This window comes from Pleurodeles waltl, chromosome 5 (genome assembly GCF_031143425.1).
Source record: "Pleurodeles waltl isolate 20211129_DDA chromosome 5, aPleWal1.hap1.20221129, whole genome shotgun sequence".
NCBI lineage: Eukaryota > Metazoa > Chordata > Amphibia > Caudata > Salamandridae > Pleurodeles > Pleurodeles waltl.
In genome coordinates, this window is record NC_090444.1 from 1,858,344,570 (window position 1) to 1,858,370,113 (window position 25,544).

General features: G+C 46.7%; 1 protein-coding gene across 1 annotated transcript in view; it reads right to left on the reverse strand.

The window, feature by feature from the left end:
* The window catches only part of LOC138297168 (solute carrier family 22 member 7-like), a 229,137-nt gene that overhangs the window by 104,253 nt on the left and 99,340 nt on the right, over positions 1 to 25,544 (reverse strand). Inside the window, exons 5-7 of the mRNA XM_069236661.1 lie at positions 22,626 to 22,749; positions 685 to 794; positions 363 to 577 (exon numbers count right to left, since the gene is read on the reverse strand). Coding sequence (XP_069092762.1) covers positions 363 to 577; positions 685 to 794; positions 22,626 to 22,749 — 449 coding nt within the window. The remainder of the gene's footprint in view (positions 1 to 362; positions 578 to 684; positions 795 to 22,625; positions 22,750 to 25,544) is intronic.

Consider the following 25,544-nt stretch of genomic DNA (forward strand, 5'->3'; position numbering starts at 1 on the left):
ATATGGGTTAGATTATGGATATTGAAGACGAGAGAGAAGAAAGTAAATCTATGAAATGAGAAAAGAAAATCCAAAGTCCACAAGTTTCTCTGGATTCTGAAATGGGGAAGTCTGTATGGAAAATTTGTGTTCTAAAGTGAGTGGTTCATTCAGAAAATTAGTATTTTAGAAAAGTTTGTGGGATTAAATTTACCTCCATGTTTGTTCCCATCCCCTGTCCAAGTATCCTACATTACCTTCAAATAATTTGCAAGAATGTTATCTGTTTTTTTATCTATTGAACACTATGTAATACATGTTAATAGGAAAATTAATTTGAAAAAAGGTACTTAACCAAAAATATGCTCTTCAAAGATACTCACAGACTGGAATCATAATATTTATGCCAATGCAGAAGCCAGTGATCAACAGGCTCCATGCCAGTGCATGACGTCGACCGGCCTTTTTCAAGAAGATGTACAAGCCCAGTTTGAATGGTATTTCAATGGCTCCATAGAGGAACTGGGTCATGTAGATGTCAAGCTTAAAGCCTGTGATGTTGAAACTGATTCCATAGTAGGAGAATGAAGCACCAAACCTACAAGAGAAGTGACAAGCAATCACATGGAATAAGCTGGGCCCCTCTACTGCATCATAATACAAGGCATAATCACACATTTTAAAGAATAAAAATAATTTCTTTACCATGCACATGTTACACAGATGGAGACTTTCCTCAGGACTGGAGTTCGGAATAAGTCTATGAATGAGTAATGTTTACCAGTGTTCTCCTCTTCTGCTACCTTACTGAGTACCTGAGAACAATGAAGTACATTAAAAGGTCAGAGGCTGTGTGGTATTTAGTAAATAAAATACCATTTGTCTACAGAGCACTGTCTGCACCTCAACTTTGTGTTCACTGGTTATGGTTTGATGACTGGTTTAATCTTTCCCTTTACTTTGCAGGATGCATGCCAACATGATCATGCCGGAGTCAAAACTTTACTGTCAAACCACGTTATTAAATGAGCTGCCAAGTCCTATGATACATACCCAAGCTTGCTACAACAGGTTTCACACATCACTCAGGGCTTTTCCATCACAGCTGATCTTACTTTTATTTATAACGTCCTTTATTGAAATGATCACTTTTTAAACATATATAAATGAGTTCAGTAGTTCTCTGTTAGTACTAACATGCTAGTTACTGAGAAATCCTGAACTTGACCAGTTCTCACTGGTATGACATGTTGCAATATGCAGTCAGAGCTTGCAAAAACCTGGCTAAAGGGTCAAGGTACACTTACGCCTGTAAATAAAGATTTTAACTTTGAAAAAGTTAACGATTTGACTGCCAGTGCTTTCCATGTGTTATTCAAATCTGAAATAGATAATGGGAGTCACAGCCAAGAATTTCAAACTTTGGAAATGCTTCTACACATTAGTGTTGTTTGATAGGAGGTATAACTTGTCTGCTCTCTGCCTACCTAATGGACCTGAGACAAGTCTTATGTTGGTAAAAAATCTTACTGTTGTGTTCAAGGTGGAAAAACAACAGCTGCACTGCTCAGTATGAACAGCAGCAGACTGCATAGGACGATGTGACCAAAATATGCCTTGTGGACACTGTAGTGGCCCAAGGTTTACCAAGAACCATTCTACCCTTGCGGTCACCTTGCCAGAACTCAGAATACCTCCTCACTGAAGCCTTCCTTCCCTCACCAGTCATCATCCTGCCCCAATCCATACACTACCAAGTAAAATTGTCAGTATCAACACCTATCCATTCCTATAGGGTCACAGAGATTTTTGCTTCAGTCACCTGCTGTAGGAGGCTGGCCTGACTTATAGTGGGTACCTGATGGTACTTACACCTTGTGCCAGGTCCAGTTATCCCTTATTAGTAGATTAGTAGTGTTCTTGCAGCTTCGGCTGATAGAGGTAGCTATAGCAGAGCAGCTTAGGCTGAACTAGGAGGCATGCAAAACTCCTTCTATACCACTTATATCATATAGCACTATATCACAAGAATCACAATACTCAGAGTTACTAAAAATAAAGGTACTTTATTTTAGTGACAATGTGTCAGAAATATCTCAGAGGATATACTCCCTTAGGAGGTAAGTAAAATACACCAAATATACCAAATATACACACAAACCAAAATCAGGTAAGTAAACAGTTAGAAAAAGTAGTGCAAATACTGTAGAACACAATAGGATGCAATAGGCCTAGGGGCAACACAAACCATATACTAAGAAAGTGGAATGCGAACCACTTATGGACCCCAGGCCTAGTGTAGTGTATAGAGGCTTGCTGGGAATGTAAGAAAACACTAAGGGTGTCCAAGATATCCCACCCCAAGACCCTGAAAAGTAGGAGTAAAGTTACCCTACTTCCCCAGAAATACACTAAAGTCGTGATAGGAGATTCTGCTAGACCACAACTGACTGCAAAGCACGGAAGACGGATTCCTGGACCTGAGGACGTGTAAAGGAAGGGGACCAAGTCCAAGAGTCAAGAAAGTGTCCAGGGGGGGCAGGAACCCACTAAACCCCAGATGAAGGTGCAAAATGGCTGCCTCTGGGTGGAAGAAGCTGAAGATTCTGCAACAACAGAAGATGCCAGGAACTTCTCCTTTACACAGAAGATGTCTCACGGTGAGCTGGAGGATGCAGTGGTGTTTCCATGCAGAAAGACTGCAAACAAGCCTTGCTAGCTGCAAAGGTTGCAGTTAAAGAAAATGGGTGCTGCCTGGGCCCAGGAAGGACCAGAAGGTCACCCCTTGGAAGAAGAGACAGAAGTGGTGCTCAGCAATACAGAGAGCCCATGCAGAAGGAGACAGCATCCGCAGAAGTACTTGAACATGGGTTCAAGACTACTGAGCATGGCAGTCATCTCAGCACTACAAAGGAGGGTCCCACGAAGCCGGTGATCAACTCAGCGAGTTGAGCAATGCAGCATGGAGTGCTGGGGACCTGGGCTGTGCTGTGCACAAAGGATTCCTTGCAAAAGTGCACAGAAGCCCTAGCAGCTGCAGTTCATGCAGTATACAGGATTACTGTCTGGCGTGTGGAGGCAAGGACTTACCTCCATCAAATTTGGACAGAAGGACCACTGGACTGTCGGGGTCACTTGGATCCAGCTCCTGTGTTCCAGGGACCACGCTCGTCACAATGAGTTGGGACCCAGAGGACCGGTGAAGCAGAAGTTTGGTGCCTGCGTTAGCAGGGGGAAGATTCTGTTGACACACAGGAGATTTCTTCTTCGCTTCCAGTTCAGGGTGAAGGCAGACAGCCCTCAGAGCATGCACCACCAGGAAACAGTCGAGAAAGCCGGCAGGATTAGGCGCTACAATGTTGCTGATAGTTGTCTTGCTACTTTGTTGCGGTTTTGCAGGTGTCCTGGAGCAGTCAGTGGTCGATCCTTGGCAGAAGTCGAAGAGGGAGATGCAGAGAAACTCTGGTGAGCTCTTGCATTCGTTATCTGATGAGAATCCCACATGAGAGACCCTAAATAGCCCTTAGAGGAGGATTGGCCACCTAGCCAGGTAAGCACCTGTTAGGAGGGGTCTCTGACATCACCTGCTGGCACTGGCCACTCAGAGGCCTCCAGTGTGCCCTCACACCTCTGCATTCAAGATGGCAGAGGTCTGGGACACACTGGAGGAGCTCTGGGCACCACCCCTGGGGTGGTGATGGATAGGGGAGTGGTCACTCCACCTTCCTTTGTCCAGTATCGCCCCAGAGCAGGGGCTGGGGGATCACTGAACCGGTGTAGACTGGTTTATGCAAGGAGGGCACCATCTGTGCCCTTCAAAGCATTCCCAGAGGCCAGGAGAGGCTACTCCTCTCAGGCCCTTCACACCTATTTCCAAAGGGAGAGGGTGTAACACCCTCTCTCAGAGGAAATCCTTTGTTCTTCCTGGGACTGGGCTGCCTAGACCCCAGGAGGGCAGAAGCCTATCTGTGGGTTGGCAGCAGCGGTAGCTGCAGTGAAAACCCCAGAGAGCTAGTTTGGCAGTACCCGGGGTCCATGCTGGAGCCCTGGGGATGCATGGGATTGGCACATCAATACCAGATTTGGCATGGGGGGACAAATCCATGATCTTCGACATGTTACATGGCCAAATTCGGAGATACCATTGTGAAGCTACATATAGGTATTGACCTATATGTAGTGCACACGTGTAATGGTGTCCCCGCACTCACAAAGTCCAGGGAAATTGCCCTGAACTATGTGGGGCACCTTGGCCAGTGCCAGTGTGCCCTCACACTTAGTAACTTTGCACCTAACCTTCACTAAGTGAGGGTTAGACATATAGGTGACTTATAAGTTACTTAATGTGGACGTTATTTCACTCAGACTGCAGTGGCAGTCCTGTGTAAGAATTGTCTGAGCCTCTTATGGGTGGCAAAAGAAATGCTGCAGCCCATAGGGATCTCCTGGAACCCCAATTCCCTGGGTACCTCAGTACCATATATTAGGGAATTATAAGGGTGCTCCAGTGTGCCAATCAGAATTGGTAAAAATGGTCACTAGCCTACAGTTACAATTTTAAAAGCAGAGAGATCATAAGCACTGAGATTCTGGTTAGCAGAGTCTAAGTGACACAGTTAGGCACCACACAGGGAACACATTTAGGCCACAAACTATGAGCACTGGGGTCCTGGCTAGCAGGATCCCAGTGAGACAGGCAAAAACAAACTGACACACAAGTAAAAATGGGGGTAACATGCCAGGCAAGTTGGTACTTTCCTACAGAACCTCACTGAATGTTTGTGAATATCCCTTTCTCCATTCTCCCTCACTTAAGTGCCTGGCGCTCCACCCTTCAGTCACAAGAATGCAGTGAATTCAATTCCACTGGCTCGGAATGTCCCAAATGCATTCCAGAAGTATCAACAGGTAGACTTTCACTGCACACAGAGACTTACTACTACACACAAGCTACACATTCGTAGCAAGCACACATACCCACACACATGTGAAATGTTACTACAAAGGTCTAGAAGTCACACAGACTACTCTTTTGGTGTTGACACTTAGAGCCACTCTGCTGGCCTTCTAAGCACTTCTTTAGCATTCACAAATGCCCTTACTTTTCATTTTTCCTATTTTTCCTATTACAGGTGGTAATAGGCCACACTTTGTTACTCAGAGTATCTCTGGGGTACAGATGATCGCAACTTTGTGCAGCTTCACTGACCCCCCCTCTCAATTCTTACGATTGTCAGATCCCTGATTGCCACTGCTCATTGATCTCCTGTAAGCCATTGACCAATTTTTGCTGACTTCAGCCCTCTGAGATTATAAAACCTTTTCTGCCATCTTTCACAGACAAACTCATGGTCACCCATCTAACTCTAATTCCCTCTGCCAAGTTTCAGTCCCTATGCCCTCTGATCCATTCCCAGACCATTGTGAAAGCATTAGACAACAGGGGGCATGGTGAAACACGTCACGTTGGTACACGTGGAAGAGCGTGCCAATGTATTGACACACAAAGCAGAAAGGGAACTAAGAGGATGGTGTGAGGAGAAACTAGCGGGAAAAGGAGAAAGTTAACATAGATCACTGAAGAGAGGAGGGTGTGAACGAAAACCCGAGGAATGAGGAGAATGAAGAGGGAAACCAGAGGAACAGGAACGAAGGAAGTAAGACTGGAGAAGACAACCGACCAAGAACACCCGGGAGGGATGCTGAGGCCCGCCACGTCACTGGAGGGGCATGGGTGTCACAGGCACGCGATCGCTTATGCGACCGGTTTCAGGGTTGGGCACAGGAAAAAAAAGGGAAAGATGAGGCTGGAGAAGGGGGGCATAGAGACATAGTTGGCACTATCCTAATACCACATATTGATACAAAATCGAGTGTTATACAGGAAGACAGTGACACTAGGGTGATCCCAAAGTTCTTGACACAACTCTCAGGTGGTCCCTCTCCTCCCCCCATGGTACCTGCGGTTACATTGCATGCCCCTAAGAAAAGAAAAAAATAAAGATACAAAACACAATTAGACAGCACTTATCTTAAACGGGGCCTTTGTTTTCTTTTCTCCCCATGATCCCGGGTGACGATGTGTTTTGAGGGAGGTGGCCCAGTCCAGTATTGAATGAAAGAGACAGCACATAGGGAAGCGAAAGAAAGAGAGAAACTGGAAAACCTAAAAACCTTGAACTCTACCAAGAAGAAGACTGGACTCCATTATTGATTTATTTTTTTCTTCTCGTTTTTGTTGTTGTTGACGGCCCCAGCAATAAACGCCACGGTCATACCCCAGGTACTGTTCTCCCTGTGTTCCTACTACAATACCATTTTGTATTCTCTAAATAGTGATTTCCTAAAATTTGCTATTTAGAGAATGCAAGATAGGATTTTGTTACATTTGGCCCCTAGTCTTCCTGCTACTGATCTGATTCATTCCTTCTCCTCTTTCATCTGGCCATAATACCCCTAGCCCTAGTCCTCCAAGTCCTTCTCCTTGTCAACCTAGTTCTGCAGTAACTCATCTTCTTAACCTTGATCTTCCATGTTCTGTTCACCCTGTTCATGGTAACATCAGCTATCCATCATATCTCACAGGATAACAGTCCTGTCTTTTTATTCATTTTGCATGCTCTGAGCTTTCAGCAAATATTTACCATAAGTTCTATAAGTGGACTGAAAAAGATTTAGGTTTCTAGCATGATTATACAAACTTTACAGAATGATTACCTTAATGCACGCGGCCTAGAATCATCTATGTATCGTTCGTTCCTGTTCTCAGTCTACTTTCTTTTCCTACTGTTCCTTCTATGCCTTCTGGTGTAGATACTTGTCCTGGTAGTATTCCACGTTCTCCTTTTATGGGATGTTTTGGTCCTCCTAGTCTTCCTTCTAGACCGCATTCCCCAGTTACCATAGCCCTTGTTTCAGGAATATGGTGGTACTAACTCTAGTCCTTCCTTGCTTTGTTCTTCCTGGCACTAACCGGGCCTGGCCCTTCCTTACATATGCTTTTCCTAAACTTCCTGGTCCTGATCCTACTGACCCTCCCCACCCTGATTCCGCTTGTCTGCTGAAACCTTCTCCACATGGCCCTTTGTCTTGGTCCACCTAGGTCTTCACTTCTGCGCCTCCTGGTTGAGGGTCATTGGAATGCTCCTGGCCTCTTGGACCTGACCAGGTCATCTTGGCCCTACTCTTGTCCCCTTGGTCTTCCTGGCTCTTGTTGTCTTGGTGCCCCAGATCTCCATTGCCCTGGTCCTGCTGCCCCAGTTCCTGGTCCTCTGTTCGCTCTGTAACCTAGACCTTTGTCTCCTTGCTAAGGACCCTTGGTCCTCCTAGCCTGGTTTCTGCTTATCCTAATCGTTCTAGTCTGCCTAATTCATCTCCATCTGCTCCTTGGACCTAAAAGACCTAGGGCCATATTTATACTTTTTGACGCAAAACTGCGCTAATGCAGTTTTGCGTCAAAAAATTTAACGCGGGCTAACCCCAATCCAACGCGCCAGCCGGGCGTCATATTTATGGAATGATGCTAGCCGGCGCTGCTGCCTGGTGAGCGTAAAAAGAAATGACAGGAACCGGGCAGCGCTGGCGTAGGGAATAATGGGGGTTGTGCATAAAAAAATGGTGCAAGTCAGGTTAGAGTGAAAAATTTTGACGCTAACCTGACTCGCGTCATTTTATGACGCACAACCACCATGGAAATGACTCCTGTCTTAGCAAAGACAGGAGTCATGCCCCACTGCCCAATGGCCATGCCCAGGGGACTTCTGTCCCCTGAGCATGGCCATTGGGCACAGTGGCATGTAGGGGGGCCCAAGTTAGGCCCCCCTATGCCACTTAAAAATAAAAAAAAAAATACTTACCTCTACTTACCTGTACTTACCTGAGATGGGTCCCCCCATCCATGGGTGTCCTCTAGGGGAGGGCGAGGGTGGCAGGGGGTGTCCCTGGGGGCATGGGAGGGCACCTCTGGGCTCCTTCCGAGCCCACAGATCCCTGAACGCCTGCCCTGACCAGGCATTAAAAAATGACGCAAATGCGGCTGCGCGTCATTTTTTAAGGCCAGCCCCCTCCCGTGCGTCATTTGTGCACGGGAGTTTAAATAAGGCGCAAAGCCTTAGAGTCATTTTTAGTGTGGAAACACCTACCCTGCATCTCATTAACGTAAGGTAGGTGTCCACGCTAAAAAATGACGCAAACTCCAAGAATTTTGACGCTAGACGGGTCTAGCTTCAAAGTATAAATATGGAGTTAGCTTTGCGTCGGATTTGCGTAAAAAAAACCGACGCAAATCCGGCGCAAACAGAGTATAAATATGCCCCCTAGGGTCACATGTATCGAATGTTTTTGCATGTTGCAAGAATGATGGATATCCTGTGTGCCGAAATATAAATCCCATTATTTCTAGGGGTGGGTAAAGAATTCCGCTCCGCCGGAGGCGTTCACAGAGTTTTCCAAAAAACTCCACAAAGTAACACGGAACTGAGTTTTTTTTCTCGATCTCACTCGCCAACATTAAGTTGGTGAGCGCAAGCGAAAGAAATTGCTAAGTTGGCCAGCAAGAGCAAGATTTCTGAATGTGAGCTGTTGTGGTAGGCTGTGCCTGCTTGCGGTGAGAAAGCTGCCGCTGGCGTTGAGGTAGCTGCCACTCATGTAGAAAATCTACTAGAGCAGCAAACTGACGTTAGCCTCTCTGGTGTTGCGTGTGATGCCATTCGCACTAATTGTACAGCGCAGGAGAAACTCCTGTGCTGAAAATCAGTGCGAGTAGCACGTTTCCCAAACTCTGTTGCTCACAGAACTCCACGTTTTGCAGCAGAGTATTTTTTGGCACTTGGCAGAGTTCCACGTAGCAGAGATCCGTGAACTCTGCCCAGGCCTAATTATTTCCTATGGGATTCACTTTTCGGGGGACGGGATATCTATCACCGTGGTGATGAGTAACCCGTCTGCCGAAATCTAAATCAGGCCCTTAGTCTTTCTGCTTTTCTGCTTCATTTCATATTCTGAGCTCTACTACTGAGGTCCTTGTCTCTCAGATCTCCTCAGCCACTTCCCGGTTCCCTTGTTCTCAATCCTACTAGTCCTCCTTGCTCAGGTTCAAGGCACTACCCCTCTCATCTTCCATGCTTTTATCTCATCCCCTGGTACTACTGACCAGAGCCCTTATGCTATTGCTTTTTCTGGGCCTCTTTGAAATGGCCCTGATACTCCTGGCCCTGGTCCTCCTGCTGGTTGTCCACATGGTTCTACACCAGCTGGTTTTGGGCCTCATTATCCTGGTCCATCTAAGTTTTAGCATCCTATTCCTCATATACCTGCCCATCCTGTTCCTAGCCCGAAGGCCAGTTCCCCCGGGCTGTGGTCACTCTGGTTATAATCTTCCTTATCCTGATCTTTCATTTCCGCCTCACCCAGGGCCTCCTGGTCCTGGAATACAATGTTCTGGTCCACCTTGCCCTGATCTTTGTGGTTGCCCTGGCTGTAGGAGGCTGGCCTGGCTTATAGTGGGTACCTTGTGGTACTTACACCGTGTGCCAGGTCCAGTTATCCCTTATTAGTAGAATAGAGGTGTTTCTAGCTGCTTAGGCTGATAGAAGTTAGCTATGGCAAAGCAGCTTAGGCTGAACTAGGAGACATGGAAAGCTCCTACTATACCACTTATATCATATAGCACAATATCATAAGAAAACACAATACTCAGAGTTACAAAAAATAAAGGTACTTTATTTTTATGACAATATGCCAAAAGTATCTCAGAGAGTACCCTCTCTTAGAAGGTAAGTAATATAGACAAGTTATATGTACACAAACCCAAAACAGGTAAGTAACAGTAAGAAAGTAGTGCAAACAATGTAGAATCACAATAGGATGCAATAGGTAAACATAGGTCTAGGGGCAACACAAACCATATACTCCAAAAGTGGAATGCGAATCACAAATGGACCCCAGACCTATGGGAGATTGTAGAGGGTCGCTGGGACTGTGAGAAAACAGTAAGGGTGTCCAAAATACCCCACCCCAAGACCCTTAAAAGTAGGAGTAAAGTTACCCTACTTCCCCAGAAAGACAGAATAGTCGTGATAGGGGGATTCTGCAAGAACCACAAGCACCAGCAAAACACTGAAGACGGATTCCTGGACGTGAGGACCTGCAAGGCAAGGGGACCAAGTCCAAGAGTCGCGATAGTGTCCGGGGGGGGGCAGGAGCTCAGGGAACCCCGGATGAAGGTGCAAAAGGGCTGCCTCTGGGTGGAAGAAGCCAAAGATTCTGCAACAACGAAAAGGGCTAGGAACTTCTCCTTTGGAAGGAAGATGTCCCACGGCGTGGTGGATGTTGCAGAAGTGTTTCCACGCAGAAATACCGCAAACAAGCCTTGCTAGTTGCAAGGGTTGCGGTAGAGGTTTTTGGGTGCTGCTGAGGACCAGGAAGGACCAGGATGTTGCCCCTTGGAGGAGGAGACAGAGGTGGTTTTCAGCAACTCAGAGAGCCCCCACAGAAGCATGCACCACCCGCAGAAGTACCGGAGCAGGCACTTAGAAGATTTGTGCAACTGGAGGCACAAAAGGAGGGTCCCACGATGTCGGAGTCCAACTCAGAGGGTTGAGCACTGCATGACAGAGTGCTGGGGAGCCAGGCTAGGCTGTGCACAAAGGAATCCTTGGAGAAGTGCACAGAAGCTGGAGCAGCTGCAAATCACGCAGTACACAGGTTTGCAGTCTGGCGTGGGGAGGCAAGGACTTACCTCCACCAAACTTGGACTGAAGGATCACTGGACTGTGGGGGTCACTTGGATCCAGCTCCTGTGTTCCAGGGACCATGCTCGTCAGGATGAGAGGGGACCCAGAGGACCGGTGATGCAGTCTTTTGGTGCCTGCGTTAGCAGGGGGAAGAGTCCCTCGACCCAGAGGAGATTTCTTCTTGGCTTCCAGTGCAGGGTGAAGGCAGACAGCCCTCAGAGCATGCACCAACAGGAAACAGTTGAGAAAGCCGGCAGGATGAGGCTCTAAAATGTTGCTGTTAGTCGTCTTGCTACTTTGTTGCGGTTTTGCAGGCGTCCTGGAGCAGTCAGCGGTCGATCCTTGGCAGAAGTCAAAGAGGGAAGTGCAGAGGAACTCTGGTGAGCTCTTGCATTCCTTATCTGAAGAATCCCCAGAGGAGAGACCCTAAATAGTCAGAAAAGGAGGTTTGGCTACCAAGAAAGGAGGTTTGGCTACCATGAGAGGTAAGACCCTATCAGAGGGGGTCTCTGACATCACCTGCTGGCACTGGCCACTGAGAGCAGTCCAGTGTGCCCCCAACACCTCTGAATCCAAGATGGCAGAGGTCTGGGACACACTGGAGGAGCTCTGGGCACCTCCCCTGGGAGGTACTGGTCAGGGGAGTGGTTACTCCCCTTTCCTTTGTCCAGTATCGCGCCAGAGCAGGGCTGGGGTATCCCTGAACCGGTGTAGACTGGCTTATGCAGAGATGGGCACCATCTGTGCCCATCAAAGCATTTCCTGAGGCTGGGGGAGGCTACTCCTCCCCAGCCCTTCACACCTATTTCCAAAGGGAGAGGGTGTAACACCCTCTCTCAGAGGAAATCCTTTGTTCTGCCTTCCTGGGCTGGGGCTGCCCAGACCCCAGGAGGGCAGAATCCTGTCTGAGGGGTTGGCAGCAGCAGCAGCTGCAGTAGAAACCCCGGAAAGGCCGTTTGGCAGTACCCGGGTTCTGTGCTAGAGACCCAGGGGATCATGGAATTGTCCCCCCAATACCAGAATGGTATTGGGGGGACAATTCCATGATCTTAGACATGTTACATGGCCATGTTCGGAGTTACCATTGTGACGCTACACATAGGTAGTGACCTATGTGCAGTGCACGTGTGTAATGGTGTTCCCCCACTCACAAAGTTTGGGGAATTTGACCTGAATGATGTGGGGGCACCTTGGCTAGTGCCAGGGTGCCCACACACTCAGTAACTTGGCACCCAACCTTCACCAAGTGAGGGTTAGACATATAGGTGACTTATAAGTTACTGATGTGCAGTGAAAAATGGCTGTGAAATAACGTGGATGTTATTTCACTCAGGCTGCAGTGGCAGGCCTGTGTAAGAATTGTCTGAGCTCCCTATGGGTGGCAAAAGAAATGCTGCAGCCCATAGGGATCTCCTGGAACCCCAATGCCCTGGGTACCTAAGTACCATATACAACGGAATTATATGGGTGTACCAGTGTGCCAATGAGAATTGGTCAAATTAGTCACTAGCCTGTAGTGACAATTTTAGAAAGCAGAGAGAGCATAACCACTGAGGTTCTGGTTAGCAGAGCCTCAGTGATACAGTTATGCACCACACAGGGAACACATACAGGGCATACATTATGAGCACTGGGGTCCTGCCTAGCAGGATCCCAGTGACACAAGGGCAAAAACAAACATACACACAGTGAAAATGGGGGTAACATGCCAGGCAAGATGGTACTTTCCTACACTGGCCCTCTGTTCCTGGTTCTCCTAGAGCTTATGCTTTTGGTTCTGGTTGCCTGAGTATTTCATCTTACCCCTCTGGTTCTCCTATTCTTGGTTTTCATAGTATTTTCCCTGCTTGTGATTCTGTGTACAATGGCCCTGACCTTCTTTGCCCTGGTTGTTAAACCTTTAGTTCACCTGGACCTAGAACTCCTTGTCCTGGTCTTATTAGCCATCCTTGTCCAGGCCTTCTTAGTCCTGGTCATCCTGGTCCTTCTTGCTCTTGTCCTCTCATGCTGGTCATCACTAACCTTGACATCTGGCCATTCCTGCTTCCCCAAGGCTTGGATCCTTCTGGCACCGTTCCTTTCTGATCCAATTTGTCCTGGTCTCCTTACCCTGGTTCTTTTGACCCTGTGCCTCTTAGTCCAGGCAACTCAGGTCCTGGTTCTGCTCATCCCCTTTGTCCATCTGGCATCTCCTGTCCTGGCCCTCCTAGTCTCCCTGGTTGTTCTTCCCTTGACCTTCCATCTCTGTCGCTTGTCTGCCTAGCTCTCCTAGTACAGAACCCACTTGTCCTCACCCTTTTGTGTTCAGGTTCTCATAAGCCTGGTCGTTTTGGTCCTGGAACACCTGGTCACCCTTGTCTAGTCCTCTTGGTCTTCCTGACTATAATAGTTCTTCTTATATCTAAACCCCCACAACATGGCCCTTTTACCCAAGATGAACTATCTGCTCCATATGCTACTCTGAGGCCTGGCACCTAGGTCCCTATATTCCTTGCCCTCTTGGCCTTGCGTCTGGTCCTCCTGGTCATATTCCTTTGGTATACCTAGTACTTCTTGCTCTGGACCTTTTGGTGATGTGAATCTTAGTCTCCGTGCCCTGCTTATCCTGGTCTCTTGGTCATACTGTCCATTGTCTTCCTGGCCTTGATCTTCATAGTTCTCCTCAATCTGGTCTTGATCAGTCTGGTGTAGTCCCCCTGCCACTCATCCTCACTATCTGCATTAATTTGCTCTGGCCCACCAATAATCATCCTAGTCTTTCCTAGGTTTCATGCTCCAGGACTTTCTGGTCCTGGCCTTCCTGGCCCTGGAATGTGTGGTCATAATTACCATCTACTCCTACTCCTCTGGAGCCTGGTTTTCCAGTTTCGTATGCTCTTAGTCCTGGTCCTTTTCTGCCTTCTAAATCTGGTTTATCTGTTTTCCTGGTTTTACCTAGCTAGTTTATCTAGTTCCATTAGTTTGCTTGTTACTAATCCTTTTGCTCCTGGCCCCCCTGCCCATGTAGTCCTGGTACTTTTTGTGGTGCTGGTTCCACTGGCTTTGATTTCCCCTTGCTGGTCCCCCGGTCACCCTGCCAGATTCTAGAGCTACTAGTTCTCTCGATCTCCTGGTTGCTGGTTTCCACCTTGTTCCTGTCCATCTGACCAGGGCCCCTCTGTTACTGTTCTCCTAATAACTGTCCTCCTAATCCTTTTCTTCCTTGTCCTTGTTCTTCTGCCCTGGTCCTTGTAGGTGCCATGTTGACAATCACCCTGGTCTATGTGCTCCTTGTCATCCAGAGTTAGGGTCCTCCACAGCCAGGTCTTCAGGGACTTTCCAATTCTAGTCCCACTGAGCCTGGATATCCTTGTTCTTTCTATTCCTCCTGGTACTGATGATCTAGGAACTCCTAGTCGTACTAGTCCTGCTTCTTCTCTGTTGTGGTATTTCTGGTCCAGCTTCTTCTGCTTCTAGCCACTTAGTCCTCTTTCACATGATCTATTTGGTGCTATTTCTCCTGTCTCTAGTCATCCTTTCCTTTGTTCTCCTGGCAATGATCCTCTTGGATCTATCCACCTGGGTCTGCTCCTCCCAATCCTGTTTCTCCTGGCCCTGTTACTCTTTATCCATTTCTTTCTGGTACCCTCTGGCCAGATGTCACTCTGTTCCTGGTTCTTCTTGAACTTGCCCCCATGGCTCTGACCATCCTAGCCCGCCTGGTGGTGCATGTTCTGGTTCTTAATCCTCCTACGGTTCATCATCCTTCTCCTAGCGTTCCTCCTCCTTCCTTCCCCGGGTCCCTTCCAAAATGACCTTAATAATGCATGACCTCCAAGCCTTGCAATCAGCTTTTTTGGCTTCCATATTCCTTTTTTTAAGGCAACACTGTCAAGGGCAGAAATGAGGTCCAGGAGATACAAGACAAAGCCCATTTAAAACATTGCTTATCATGTTAAAAACAATACCACATTTTGTAAGATACAATGGGTGGGTGACTAAAATGTTTTGTGGGTGAAGGGGCCACTCTTGTAATGGGACCAATATGCATCTCTCCCTGAAATACACACCGATGGGTGAATAGTATGAAAAGTCTTTTTATTTAACTGGCAGCTGAGTGAATAGACACTTCCCTTGTGAATCACCCAGATGTTTTGCCTACCTGTCTCCTTCTTTCACTTCCCCTCTTCCACAGATGCCCTATTACTGTGCCTTACCCACGTTACCTACTGTAAGTGACCCAAAGCACTGGGACCCCAATTGCCTTATCTAATTACCTATCTCTCTGGTAATAAATTCTACCTATCTCTCTGCACTAACTGGTTGCTGCTACTTGTTGGCGGCTACTGTGGTTCCAGGTCTGAAATATGAACAAGGACAACACCCTTAAACAACCTAGCTTAATGTATTCATTTACATTTGTACATTATTTTGCAAATTTGTATATGCACTTACTTTCAAAAGCTTGACACACTTTCCTGCGCCCACATTTTAAGATGGCCCCTATTCTGCCTTTGCCTGGAATCCTTTATTTCTTTATGTCCAGGTAACCAGAGCCTTCCTTCAGACTGTTTATCTGATCACGGTTCAAATAGTATATGATCTCTACTATTTAGCCTGCATCCCGATACACAGTCTTAGGTATTTAGCTGACCACTTGGTAAATAGCAGAGATTATGTACCACTAAGCCTTTCACTGGATAATTAGCCACTTGCATATTTAGTGCCACAAACATATGAAGCTGCACTAAGGCACTCGTCAACCAATACTGAGCAGAATCGTTCCACATGGAGCATCACCATGAGGTCAATCATTTGAGAAACTAAGTGTGAAGGAGCAGTGTACACACAGATACCTTGTGGACCAGTATAAACAAAGTCTGGTCTGAGGCATAGTGTTTTACAAATTAGTATTGCCACACCACAGTTATATGTGCCAAATTAAGTAAAGTGATGGGAGTGGCCGCAGCAATCAGCATAAAGCAAGAATTTGAATGGTCTGTTTGGGTCTCTTAATAAGACAACTTTAGCATCATGCCTCTCAAAATAAACTATAACCTGCTACCGCAATTTGGGGTTACACAACTCTCGAATATTTTAGGTGATAAGATTAATGGTATGCACTAGCATTTTCAGTTTGGAGAGTAAATAGTGCAAATGCCATCAGTGAAGGAGAATAAACAATTTTGAGCGGTCGGGCCCTGCAAAGGATTGAAATGTAGTAACGAATTAAACCATAACCCTATAACTAACACAGCACCACATTCCACACAAACTGAATATCCCGAAGACCTGGCTTTTCTATTAACCATCCTAACATAAACAGGGATAGGCATACACATCTGATCAGTGCCAGGACAACCTTGTGGTTCATAGCTTGCTTTACAAATACATGTCACATAACATCCCAACTCTCAGTGAGAATCCCTGTGTTTACTCTTAAACAAGCTGGTGAACAACACAGGGTTTAGGGGCCTGCACCAGCAACTCCAGTCCTATCATATGCTGCAGTATTGGTCGACCAGCCATGGCCAAGGAGTGGCCTTTAATGGCAGACATTGAGAGAATGCTGTTGGCCAACCATCAAGATAATGCAACAGGGAAGCTTTAGTGTAGAAGCACTGTGTAAGCTAAAGGAAAACTAAAATGCTTCATAGAAATATGTACAAAGTAATGAGGTTGAAATCTCTTTTCAGCTTCTCCAGTAGCTGTTGTTAACATGAGATGAACATGCTTATTTACAGTACTAGGTAAAACAACTGCAGATCTGACAGTCATTCTTTTTGATTTGTGGATTCACAATTTTGATTCACGGAGTCACCGTACTTCTTAAGTTTGATTTTTAGAAATTTCATGGCATCTTTGGGGTCAGTGAAGAAAAGAGGATGGCCATCCAGCTGGGACCGCAACATTGCAGACGATAACATTGTGTATTGGATCGCCTTGGAGTGATAGAAGCTTCTTCACATCAGTGAATGGCTACATAGTCACCTCAACCACTAGCATTAAATCTGTGTAGCTGGAGATGACTGAGATGTATACTCTAGGTGTCTCTGCTCCCTAGTGCAGGCAACGGCGGCATAACCATGACACTAGTTGAGAAGGAGGACCGCACAGGGCACGTGGTGGCAGACGAGTGCCAGTGCTCTGTGTTCTCGCTCCAGGACAAAAATCTTTGTCTGTCCAACATGTCTCCTATCAGCTGTTCTATAAAAGTTTCCATCTTGCCTGTATTGGTGATTCAGACAGTCCATCACTACACAGACTGCTCCGCCTGTAACGTAATGCCAGATCTTCATTTTTGCAGACTCTGGACATCTCTACCTCGATTTGTACAACAGTGTCATTCAATTCTGATCCATCCTCCACATCGGAGATCTTATGTTCCACCTCATCAAGACATGTGACATATTTATCAAGATGCTCCCTCATTTGATCTGGACACATTGCTAAATGGTTGAGTTTAGCTTCTGTTTGTGGGAGGCTCACCTCCATCTCCAGTAGAATACATCTCATGTCATGATCCTCTTCCAGAGCAGGTCTCAAGCCTCTAGAGTGGAAAAGCCAGCTTCAGTCTGAGAAGCAGATCTTGTCAAGCCCCTAGAGTCAAAGGCCAGCTTTGGTTGTTTTAGGTCAGTTTTGCCCATGGTGGTTCAGGAAACAGATCATGGAGACCCAGTGGTTAACGAGCGACATATGGGGACAACCCCACAGCGTCAGTAAGCATTGCCAGGTACGGCAAATATGGTAGATTGTATGTGGTTTCCTCGGCCAGGCGAGCTAACAAAAGCGGGGAATTGTGGTTGAAATTAGGTACCTCTGTGTTTTTTTAGCCCAAAGCAGCCAGATATCACAGCCATTCTCACCCATGTGATCAGTGCAGATATCAAGTATATCCTACCACTGTCAGGGCTTCAGCCACACCTCTTGTTGCTCACAGTGAATAGCTCCCTGCAGCTGCCAGAGCATAGTTGCTGCCGTCAACCTCAGTGTTGACAGTCTGCGCAGTTCTGCACTGAGGGCTCAGCAGGACAGAGGCTGACTCAATCATCATGATCACGTGCTGGGGTTGCAAAAGGAGCTATACTGGTCAGCATGCATCAGAGTGGCCCAGCAGCCTTCACCAGTAGGAGAAAGATCCACGGCAGGGCACAAGACTGGTGGCCAGCAGATAGGTTAGAAACAGCCAACACAAAGTTACATTGACTCCAACTCTTAGCAGTACAGCAACCACCATTGACGTCTGGCAAGATCTGTACTTTCTGCCATAGCAACAACAGCACAGGGTTTTTTGCCAGGTCAAACTGGCAATTTGATTCTGCACACAGTATACAGTGGAAGGCCTGAGACATGTTTTAAAGTGTTACTTTACTGGGTGACACAACAAGCGATGCAGGCACACTAATAGCAATTATTTACAGGCCCTGAGTGCATGTATCACCATATACTAGGAACTCATACTGCCTCTTGGGTTTAAGTCAATTTACCTATTTTACAAAGAAAAAACAGGAGCACTTTAGCACTGGTTAGCAGTGGTAAAGGGCATTGACTCCTCATGCCAACCAAATCCAGAAAATGAGGGGGACAAGGTAACAAGCTTGAGGGAAGACCACATTAAAAATATCAAGTCTAATAACAACCCACACACTGTAACTGGCCAAGCGTATGCAGTCTCTGTCTCATGCTTCTACACACTTAGGCTCTGATTTATACTTTTTGACGCTAAACTCCACTAATGCAGTTTAGCGTCAAAATGTATACCGCCAACTAGCGCCATCCCAGGATACCATCCGGGTGTCATATTTATGGTATGATGGTAACCAGCGATAAGGCCCAGCTAGCATCATAAAAAAGAACACTAGCCGGGTGGGGGAGCTATAGGGGGACCAGGGGGTTTAGCGTCAAAGGATGACTCTAGAATGGGCAGAAGCATAAATAATGCCTCTAACCAGACTAGCGTACTTTTCTGGCACTAAGAAACCATGGGCATGACTCCTGTCTTAGTTAAGACAGGAGTCGTGCCCACCACCCCAATAGCCATGCCCAGAGAACATATGTCCCATGGGCATGGCCATTGGGCCCAGTGCCATGTAGGGGGGCCAAGTTAGGCCCCCTTGTGGCACTACAAAATATAAAGAAAAATACTTACCTCTGCCCACCCATTCTTACCTGGGATGGGGTCCCCCATCCTCTGCTGTCCCTCTGGTGTGAGTGGGGGTGTCCCTGGGTCTAGGGAAGGACACCTGTGGGCTCTTTCCATGGTCTCATGGAAAAAGGCCCACAGGTCCCCTAACGCCTGCCCTGACCCAGGCGTAAATAATGCCATTATTTAAGGCCCCCATCCCCTGTGCTTGATTTTAGCACGGGTGATAAGTATGGCAAGGTAGTTTTCCGCAGGCAAAAAATTACTTTAACTCCAATATTTTGGCAGTAGACATGTCTAGCACCAAAATATAAATATGGAGTTAAGTTTGCACTGAATTAGAGTAAAAACTGGCACTAATTCAGCGCAAACAGAGTATAAATAGGCCCCTTATTGTTCTCAAAAAGATCTTCAAGTGACTCCCCACCAACCCTTATCATTTAAGCCCTTGTCACCAGCAAGATAGACAAAAGCGATGCACTCCATGCTGAAATCAATGCTCATTTGCCCAGAAGAGTCCAGACCATTCAAATCTCGGCAGCCAGGCACATCTTCAACCTCCCACTCTGCACTCATATCACCCTGCACCTCAAAGAGCTGCACTGGATCCAGTCCACAAACTAGCACTCTTCAAACTCCTCAGTCACACATGAAAAGCTGAAAACCCTTACAAAACATTGACTCCATGTACCTCAACAGCCTCATAAACTTCAACAAACCTACCAGACATCTTTACTCCCACGTACATCTGCATAAACAGAAGCAGATCTGGCATTCATGCCTTCTCCTACCTCAGTACTAAAGCCTGGAATGACATGCCCTGCACAACAGATCCGTCTCTTCACTTAGCCCCTATTCTCAATCAGCACATACAACTTATGGTTCTGTGCCTAAATGTATTCCAGGTGGGTTGTGCACTATTCAAATGCAAATACACATACCATAACATACAAACAGGAGAGTTCAGAGAACATGGAGCATTGAGTGTGATGTTATATCTCTCAGCCTATTACTTTGTCCTGTGAATGAGGCACGCTGATGTCCAAGTTTGTGGTATAGCAACAGAAGGACAGAAATCACTTATGGTCATTTTAAACTATATAGTTCTACGATGTTAGAGGGAAGAAACAATGGCACAGCACTAACTCAGCAATAGGGGAAAACAAGAGCCCTGTGCATTTTAGTGAAGTAGATGATCAGCAATGCAGGTATGAATTATGTGACGTGGATATTAAGAGTGAGCGAAAGATTCTGCCCCGCTGGAGTTTGCATCATTTAGCCCACTCTGCATTTTGCCTAGGGTGCAGAGTTTTGGCAAAACTCTACCAACAGCGCATGGTGGAGTTTTTTCTTGCGTGTAGCTCGCCAACATTAAGTTGGCGAGTGTGAGTGAGAATTTGCATCCCTTAACATGATTTTCAGGTGCTAGAACTCCTCCTGGTGAGATTTCTCAATGTGGGCAGTTGCAGCAGGTCACAACAGTTCTTGTTGAGAAAGCTGCCACTTGAGTAAAAAATCTCTACTTGAACAGCAGAAAGAAGCTGCACCCTTTGGCATGCCTAATGGTGCCATTCACACAGGTTTTACAGGGCGGAACAAGCTCTTGGCTCTAAAAATCAGCACGAGCAGTGCAACGTGCCTGAATTCTTCCGCTCACGGAAGTCCAGGGAACCTAGCAGTTTTTATCTAACTCTGCAGAATTTTGCAGGGTAAAACTCCTCGGGTTCTGTCCAGTCCTAGTGGATATGCTTAGTGGGAGAGAAGTACAACATTCAGAACACCTTGAGCATACCTGGAATAAAGGGTGGACCAGACCTGAATTTCTTGAGCTCTCCTCTCTTCCCCAATGGTTACTCTTCCACTTGGGTTGTCTCCAAGGTGGAAAGAACCAGAAATGGTAGCTTTTCTTGGTATTACCTTTGTTGTGCAGGATTGGCACCTCCTTCTTGTTTCGGCAGCAGGAGCATGCCTGAGATAAGCAGTTCTTGCACGAGGTTCTCAGCTCGCAACACAGCAAATTTGTGTTTCTCAATCCTGGAATATGGCCCAAACTCCAGCAGTGGAGACAAATCTCTTATCCAGTCCTTTTCTTTCATTTCTTCTGTTGATGTGCACAGCTCCATGTAGTAGTATGACGTCTGATCAGACACACCGACCAGTGTACGTTCCGAACACCCAGTCCACCAAACATTCAAAGTTCTTCCTCAAAATTAACGGTAAACAAGTATTACAAAGTGAATCTTTCATGTTAGTGTTATGCTGTTCCTTGACAACAAGCTACCAAAATGGACAGAGTTACTTGAGTTTCCTTGGGGATGGGAGACATTCCTTAATGTAGGCGGCTGTGTGCATTGGAACCCAGTTAGGGGCTGTTGCTGGGACTTTACATTTAGGGCAGATAGAAGTCAGGAGGCAGGTGATGACATTGCAGCCCATTTCCTTGTGTAGGAGTGTTGTAGTGGACAGTGTACTCTGGTTAGGCATCTCATATTTTAGGCTAAATTGCTGGAACTAGCCTATTCTAGGAGGGTGAACAGCAAGAAACAGTCCGGCTATATTGAATGCAATGTGATTATAAAACAAGCACTGCAGTGGGGTGAGGCTGTAGGGAATAGCACAGAGGGCATGCAGGAAATGGAACACCTGTCAAAAGACTTGTGGCACTAGTGTTCCGTATCAATTTGATAAAAATGATTAAGGGCCTGATTTAGATATTGGTGGAGGGGTAACTCTGTCACAATAGTGACGGATATCCCATCTGCCAAAATTTAAAACCCATTGTATTCTATGGGATTTAGATTTTGGCAAACCAGATACCCATCTCCTTTGTGACAGAGTAACCCATACGCCGAGTTCTAAATCAGGCCCTTAATGAGTCGCAGGCTCGCTCATGATGACTGCACCCAGGGCTTCTGACTTTACAATCAGTTTGGCTTGTCTGCTGCCATACAAAGGACCAAATTTAAGAAACATGGTGCTGCATCATATACAGTGCCACTTTTCCTGCACTCCTTAGCGCCCCCCTAATGCCATTATGTGTGCCCCGTATTTAAAATACAGTGCACCATGGCGGTAGTTATGGAACTAGCGTCAAATGTATTCATTTTGGTAAAAAATGTTGACGCTAATCATGCAAAGCACGTAGAGGCCCATTGAAAACAATGGGAGCCTCATTTTAACACCTGCTTTCTGCAGGTGTTAAAAATGGTGCAAAGAAATCTAATGGGGGAACGTCCTCCTTGTATACATTATGCCTTGAGCAGACATAGGCCCTCACTACAACCTCGGCTGTCTTTTCAAAAGACCGCTGAGGCTGCAGTGCTGGCGGTATTTCTGGCTCCCTATTACGACTTTTCCGCTGGGCCAGCGGACGGTAACAGTGTTACCATCCGCTGGCCCAGCAGAAAAGTCACATCAACATTGCTGCCGGCTCGTAATAGGGCCGGCGGCAATGCAGATGTGCAGCAGGTGCAGTAGCACCCGTTGCACATTTCACTGCCCGAAATTTGGGCAGTGAAATGCGTGACAGGGCTATGTCTGGGGGCCCCTGCACTGTCCATGCCAAGTGCATGGGCAGTGCAGGAGCCCCCAGGGGTACCCTAAGTCTCCCTCACCGCCAGCCTTTCCAAGGCGGTGTTTACCACCGTGGACAGGCTGGCGGTCGGGGACTCAAATCCTTTTCATCCACACAGCAGAACCAACAAGACAAGTGGCAGGGATTAACGAGAGAACACTCACAAAGGATTGGTGACATGCATGACCACTATACCTCAGTGCTGAACTCCTCTCACCTCCATGTTTATACTGGGGGACACGTGAGCCTGACCGTTCACTGAAGAACAACGAACCAAGAGAGCATACGTTTCCTTCACCTTGCCTTTGCTCAACAGCCATCTCGGAGACTCTGGAAGCCACCTGTGGGAAGAGGGGAAGGTAAAGCAGCAGTAATGTCTGTGTTTGTACAAATGTTCTTCTAGTCTCTGATTTTGATGAATGAAGGATCAGGAAAATTATTCACACAGCACAGGGGTTGGATGTATATGTACATAATCCCATGTAGACAGTTCATCAGAAATTTCAGCGAGAGATAATGTTAAAGAAAAACAATCATCATGATGAGACAATGCTGGTCTTGATCTATAGGGAACAGTGAAGACAGTAAAATGAGTGTTTTAGAGATAGAGAATAGATTTTGAATATAGCAGTGAATGTTGTCCAGTGCTTAATTTGTAAAAAAAATAAGTGCCAAGGCCTCTGTCAGGAGGCCATTGCCACCTGCACTACCCATTACCCCTGCCAGTGCTAGAAATGACAGAATTCTCAAAACTACAAAGCATCACACTCCTACAAGTGCCCAACACTATCTGAATGGCTTAGTGGGAAGGTATTAGTAATTTTATTGTGTATTGAATTAATAAACGTCTGTTGTGCTAATTTCTAAGTTAGACAGACAGCGCCACCATGTGGCAGACTGTCATAAGTGCAGGTGTTGGCAATTAAGTTCCGGTGCTGAGCACCAGAACCCACTTGTTTAAATTAAGCACTGATGTAGCCATGCAGATTAGCAATATGTCAATGGTTACACTAGAAGTAGATGGCTGGACAGGAGACCAGCACACAGAGGCACATAGAGGGACAGGAGGTACCACAGAAGGGATTCAGCATTAGCCCGAGATGCATCAGCATATTGCTGTTTGTGATTCCAATGTTCAAAGGTAAACAGGGATAAGAGTTAGTGGCAGCTGCAGAAATCTGGTGCCGACATTGCTGACACAGTTTACATTAGGCAAGCAAATCCAGTTCTCCTGAAGTGGGGGAGAGGTGACTAAAGAGCTCAAAGTGTTGAGAATACAGAATTTTCTGTACAGATAGAACTTTTCCCATCTGCTTCATTGCAGAAGAGGAGAAAACGGTGAAGATTTGAAAGCAGAATAGTTTTTGGAATATGTTGTTGAAACGCCTAATTATCAGACATAGGGCCAGATTTACAAGGCCACAGCACCACCTTGCACCACACTAGCATAGTTTTTTTTTTCAATAATGTGGCTCAAGGAGGCAATTTTCACTGCGTTGTATTTGCATGCATGTATGCATTGCGCCACTTTGTGACCCCTTTTGCCACATTATGCCAGTGTCAGGCAAAATGTATGCAAGGGGGTGTTCTGGCGCTAGGAGGCTTGCAAAGATGATGCAGTGAAATCTACAAGAGTTAACTGCGCCATTTTTTGCGTAATTTTGAATGCCTGTTCAGAGCAGGTGTTAAAATGACACACCCATATTAACCTATAGGCCTCCTTGCACTTTGCTCCAATAGCGTCCAAATTGTTTACGCTAATGGAGCAAAGTGCCACAATAGCGTTAAAACTTCTGATGCTATTGGCATAACCACTGCCATGGTGAGCAGTATTATGTATACGGTGCACCATGGTGTCGGTAGTTGTGCATGGGTGACGCAAGCAAACTGGCACATCAGTACTAAGGTGCCAGTTTCTTGTAAATGTGGCCCAGAGTGTACTGGAAACGTGTTGAAAGTAAGCATTTAGTTAAACAGTGCCATTAAAACTAGGCAGGGGTAGAATTCAAATCAAGCCTGCTGTGCTGGTGATGTGGTTCAGAGAGTTGGCACACTCATATTTCCCGACTGGCTGTATCGGCAATGGTAATGAAATGTGACTGGTGATACTTTTGCCTACATAAAACAGGCAAGCAGTTTGATGCACATCCTGAAACCTAGCTAACCCTTATAGGTGGAATACAACCCTGGCCTGGGCAAGATAGAAGACCCTGCCTTCTGGCTGTCACTACTGGCATATGGGGACACAGCCTCAAAGGTGAAAGCATAGCTTCGCCCACCCTCTCACGGGGGTGGTTCAGAAGCTATTTTATCCTCATAAGCCCCAGACTCATCCTTGCCTAATACCAACCTGCCCAGTTAGGGAAGGTGGCCCTGCTCTCTGTCTGGAGACCAGGCCTGTGGGGACCAGGCCTTCGATTATAAAGCCATGGCTTTGCCCACCTCTCACAGGGGATTACAGAAGCTGTTCCGGATGCAGGAGCCCAAGACTTGTCCTCAGTCCAATGCCACGAGCCCTGGATATCGGAAAGGACCTTTTCTTTTGCCTAGAGGCCTGGCCTGAGGGGACCGGGCGTTTCAGGTGAAAGCCATGGCTTCATCCACCTCTGATTGGGGATTAATGGGACTGTTCAGCCTGCAAGCAGTCCAACTCCACCCTACCCCAGGATTTGTACAGTGGCTTGTTCCATTTCCTTTTCACAACCTGGAGTTACACAAGAATCCTCCTCAATCAGAAGCTACCATGCCTTGGGATTGGACTGTCATCCTAGTCTATCTGCTAAGGGTGTCCTGGTTTAGTGCCTTCCACCTTCCTGGTGCTCAAACCTGGGTAGCTAACCAAGGTTAAGTCCCAAGCCAATCTCCCTTTTCCCTAAGGTCTGCCTGGGAAGCTATTTTCTGCCACTATCAAGCCCCCACAAAGTGGCGCTCACAGAATCCAGGTGAAGAAACAAGTCAGAACTGGCTGCACCATCTTGCCCTTCGTCACATGGTCAGCCAGCCACTGTCGGGTCATCTGGTTGGCCAGCCACCGAGTAGTCATCTGGTTGACCAGCCTGTGACTAGATGACTCAGGCTGGCCATGCAACCAGAGTGCTCAGGCGGCAGCTAATAACTAGGCCAGTGCTCAGGAAGC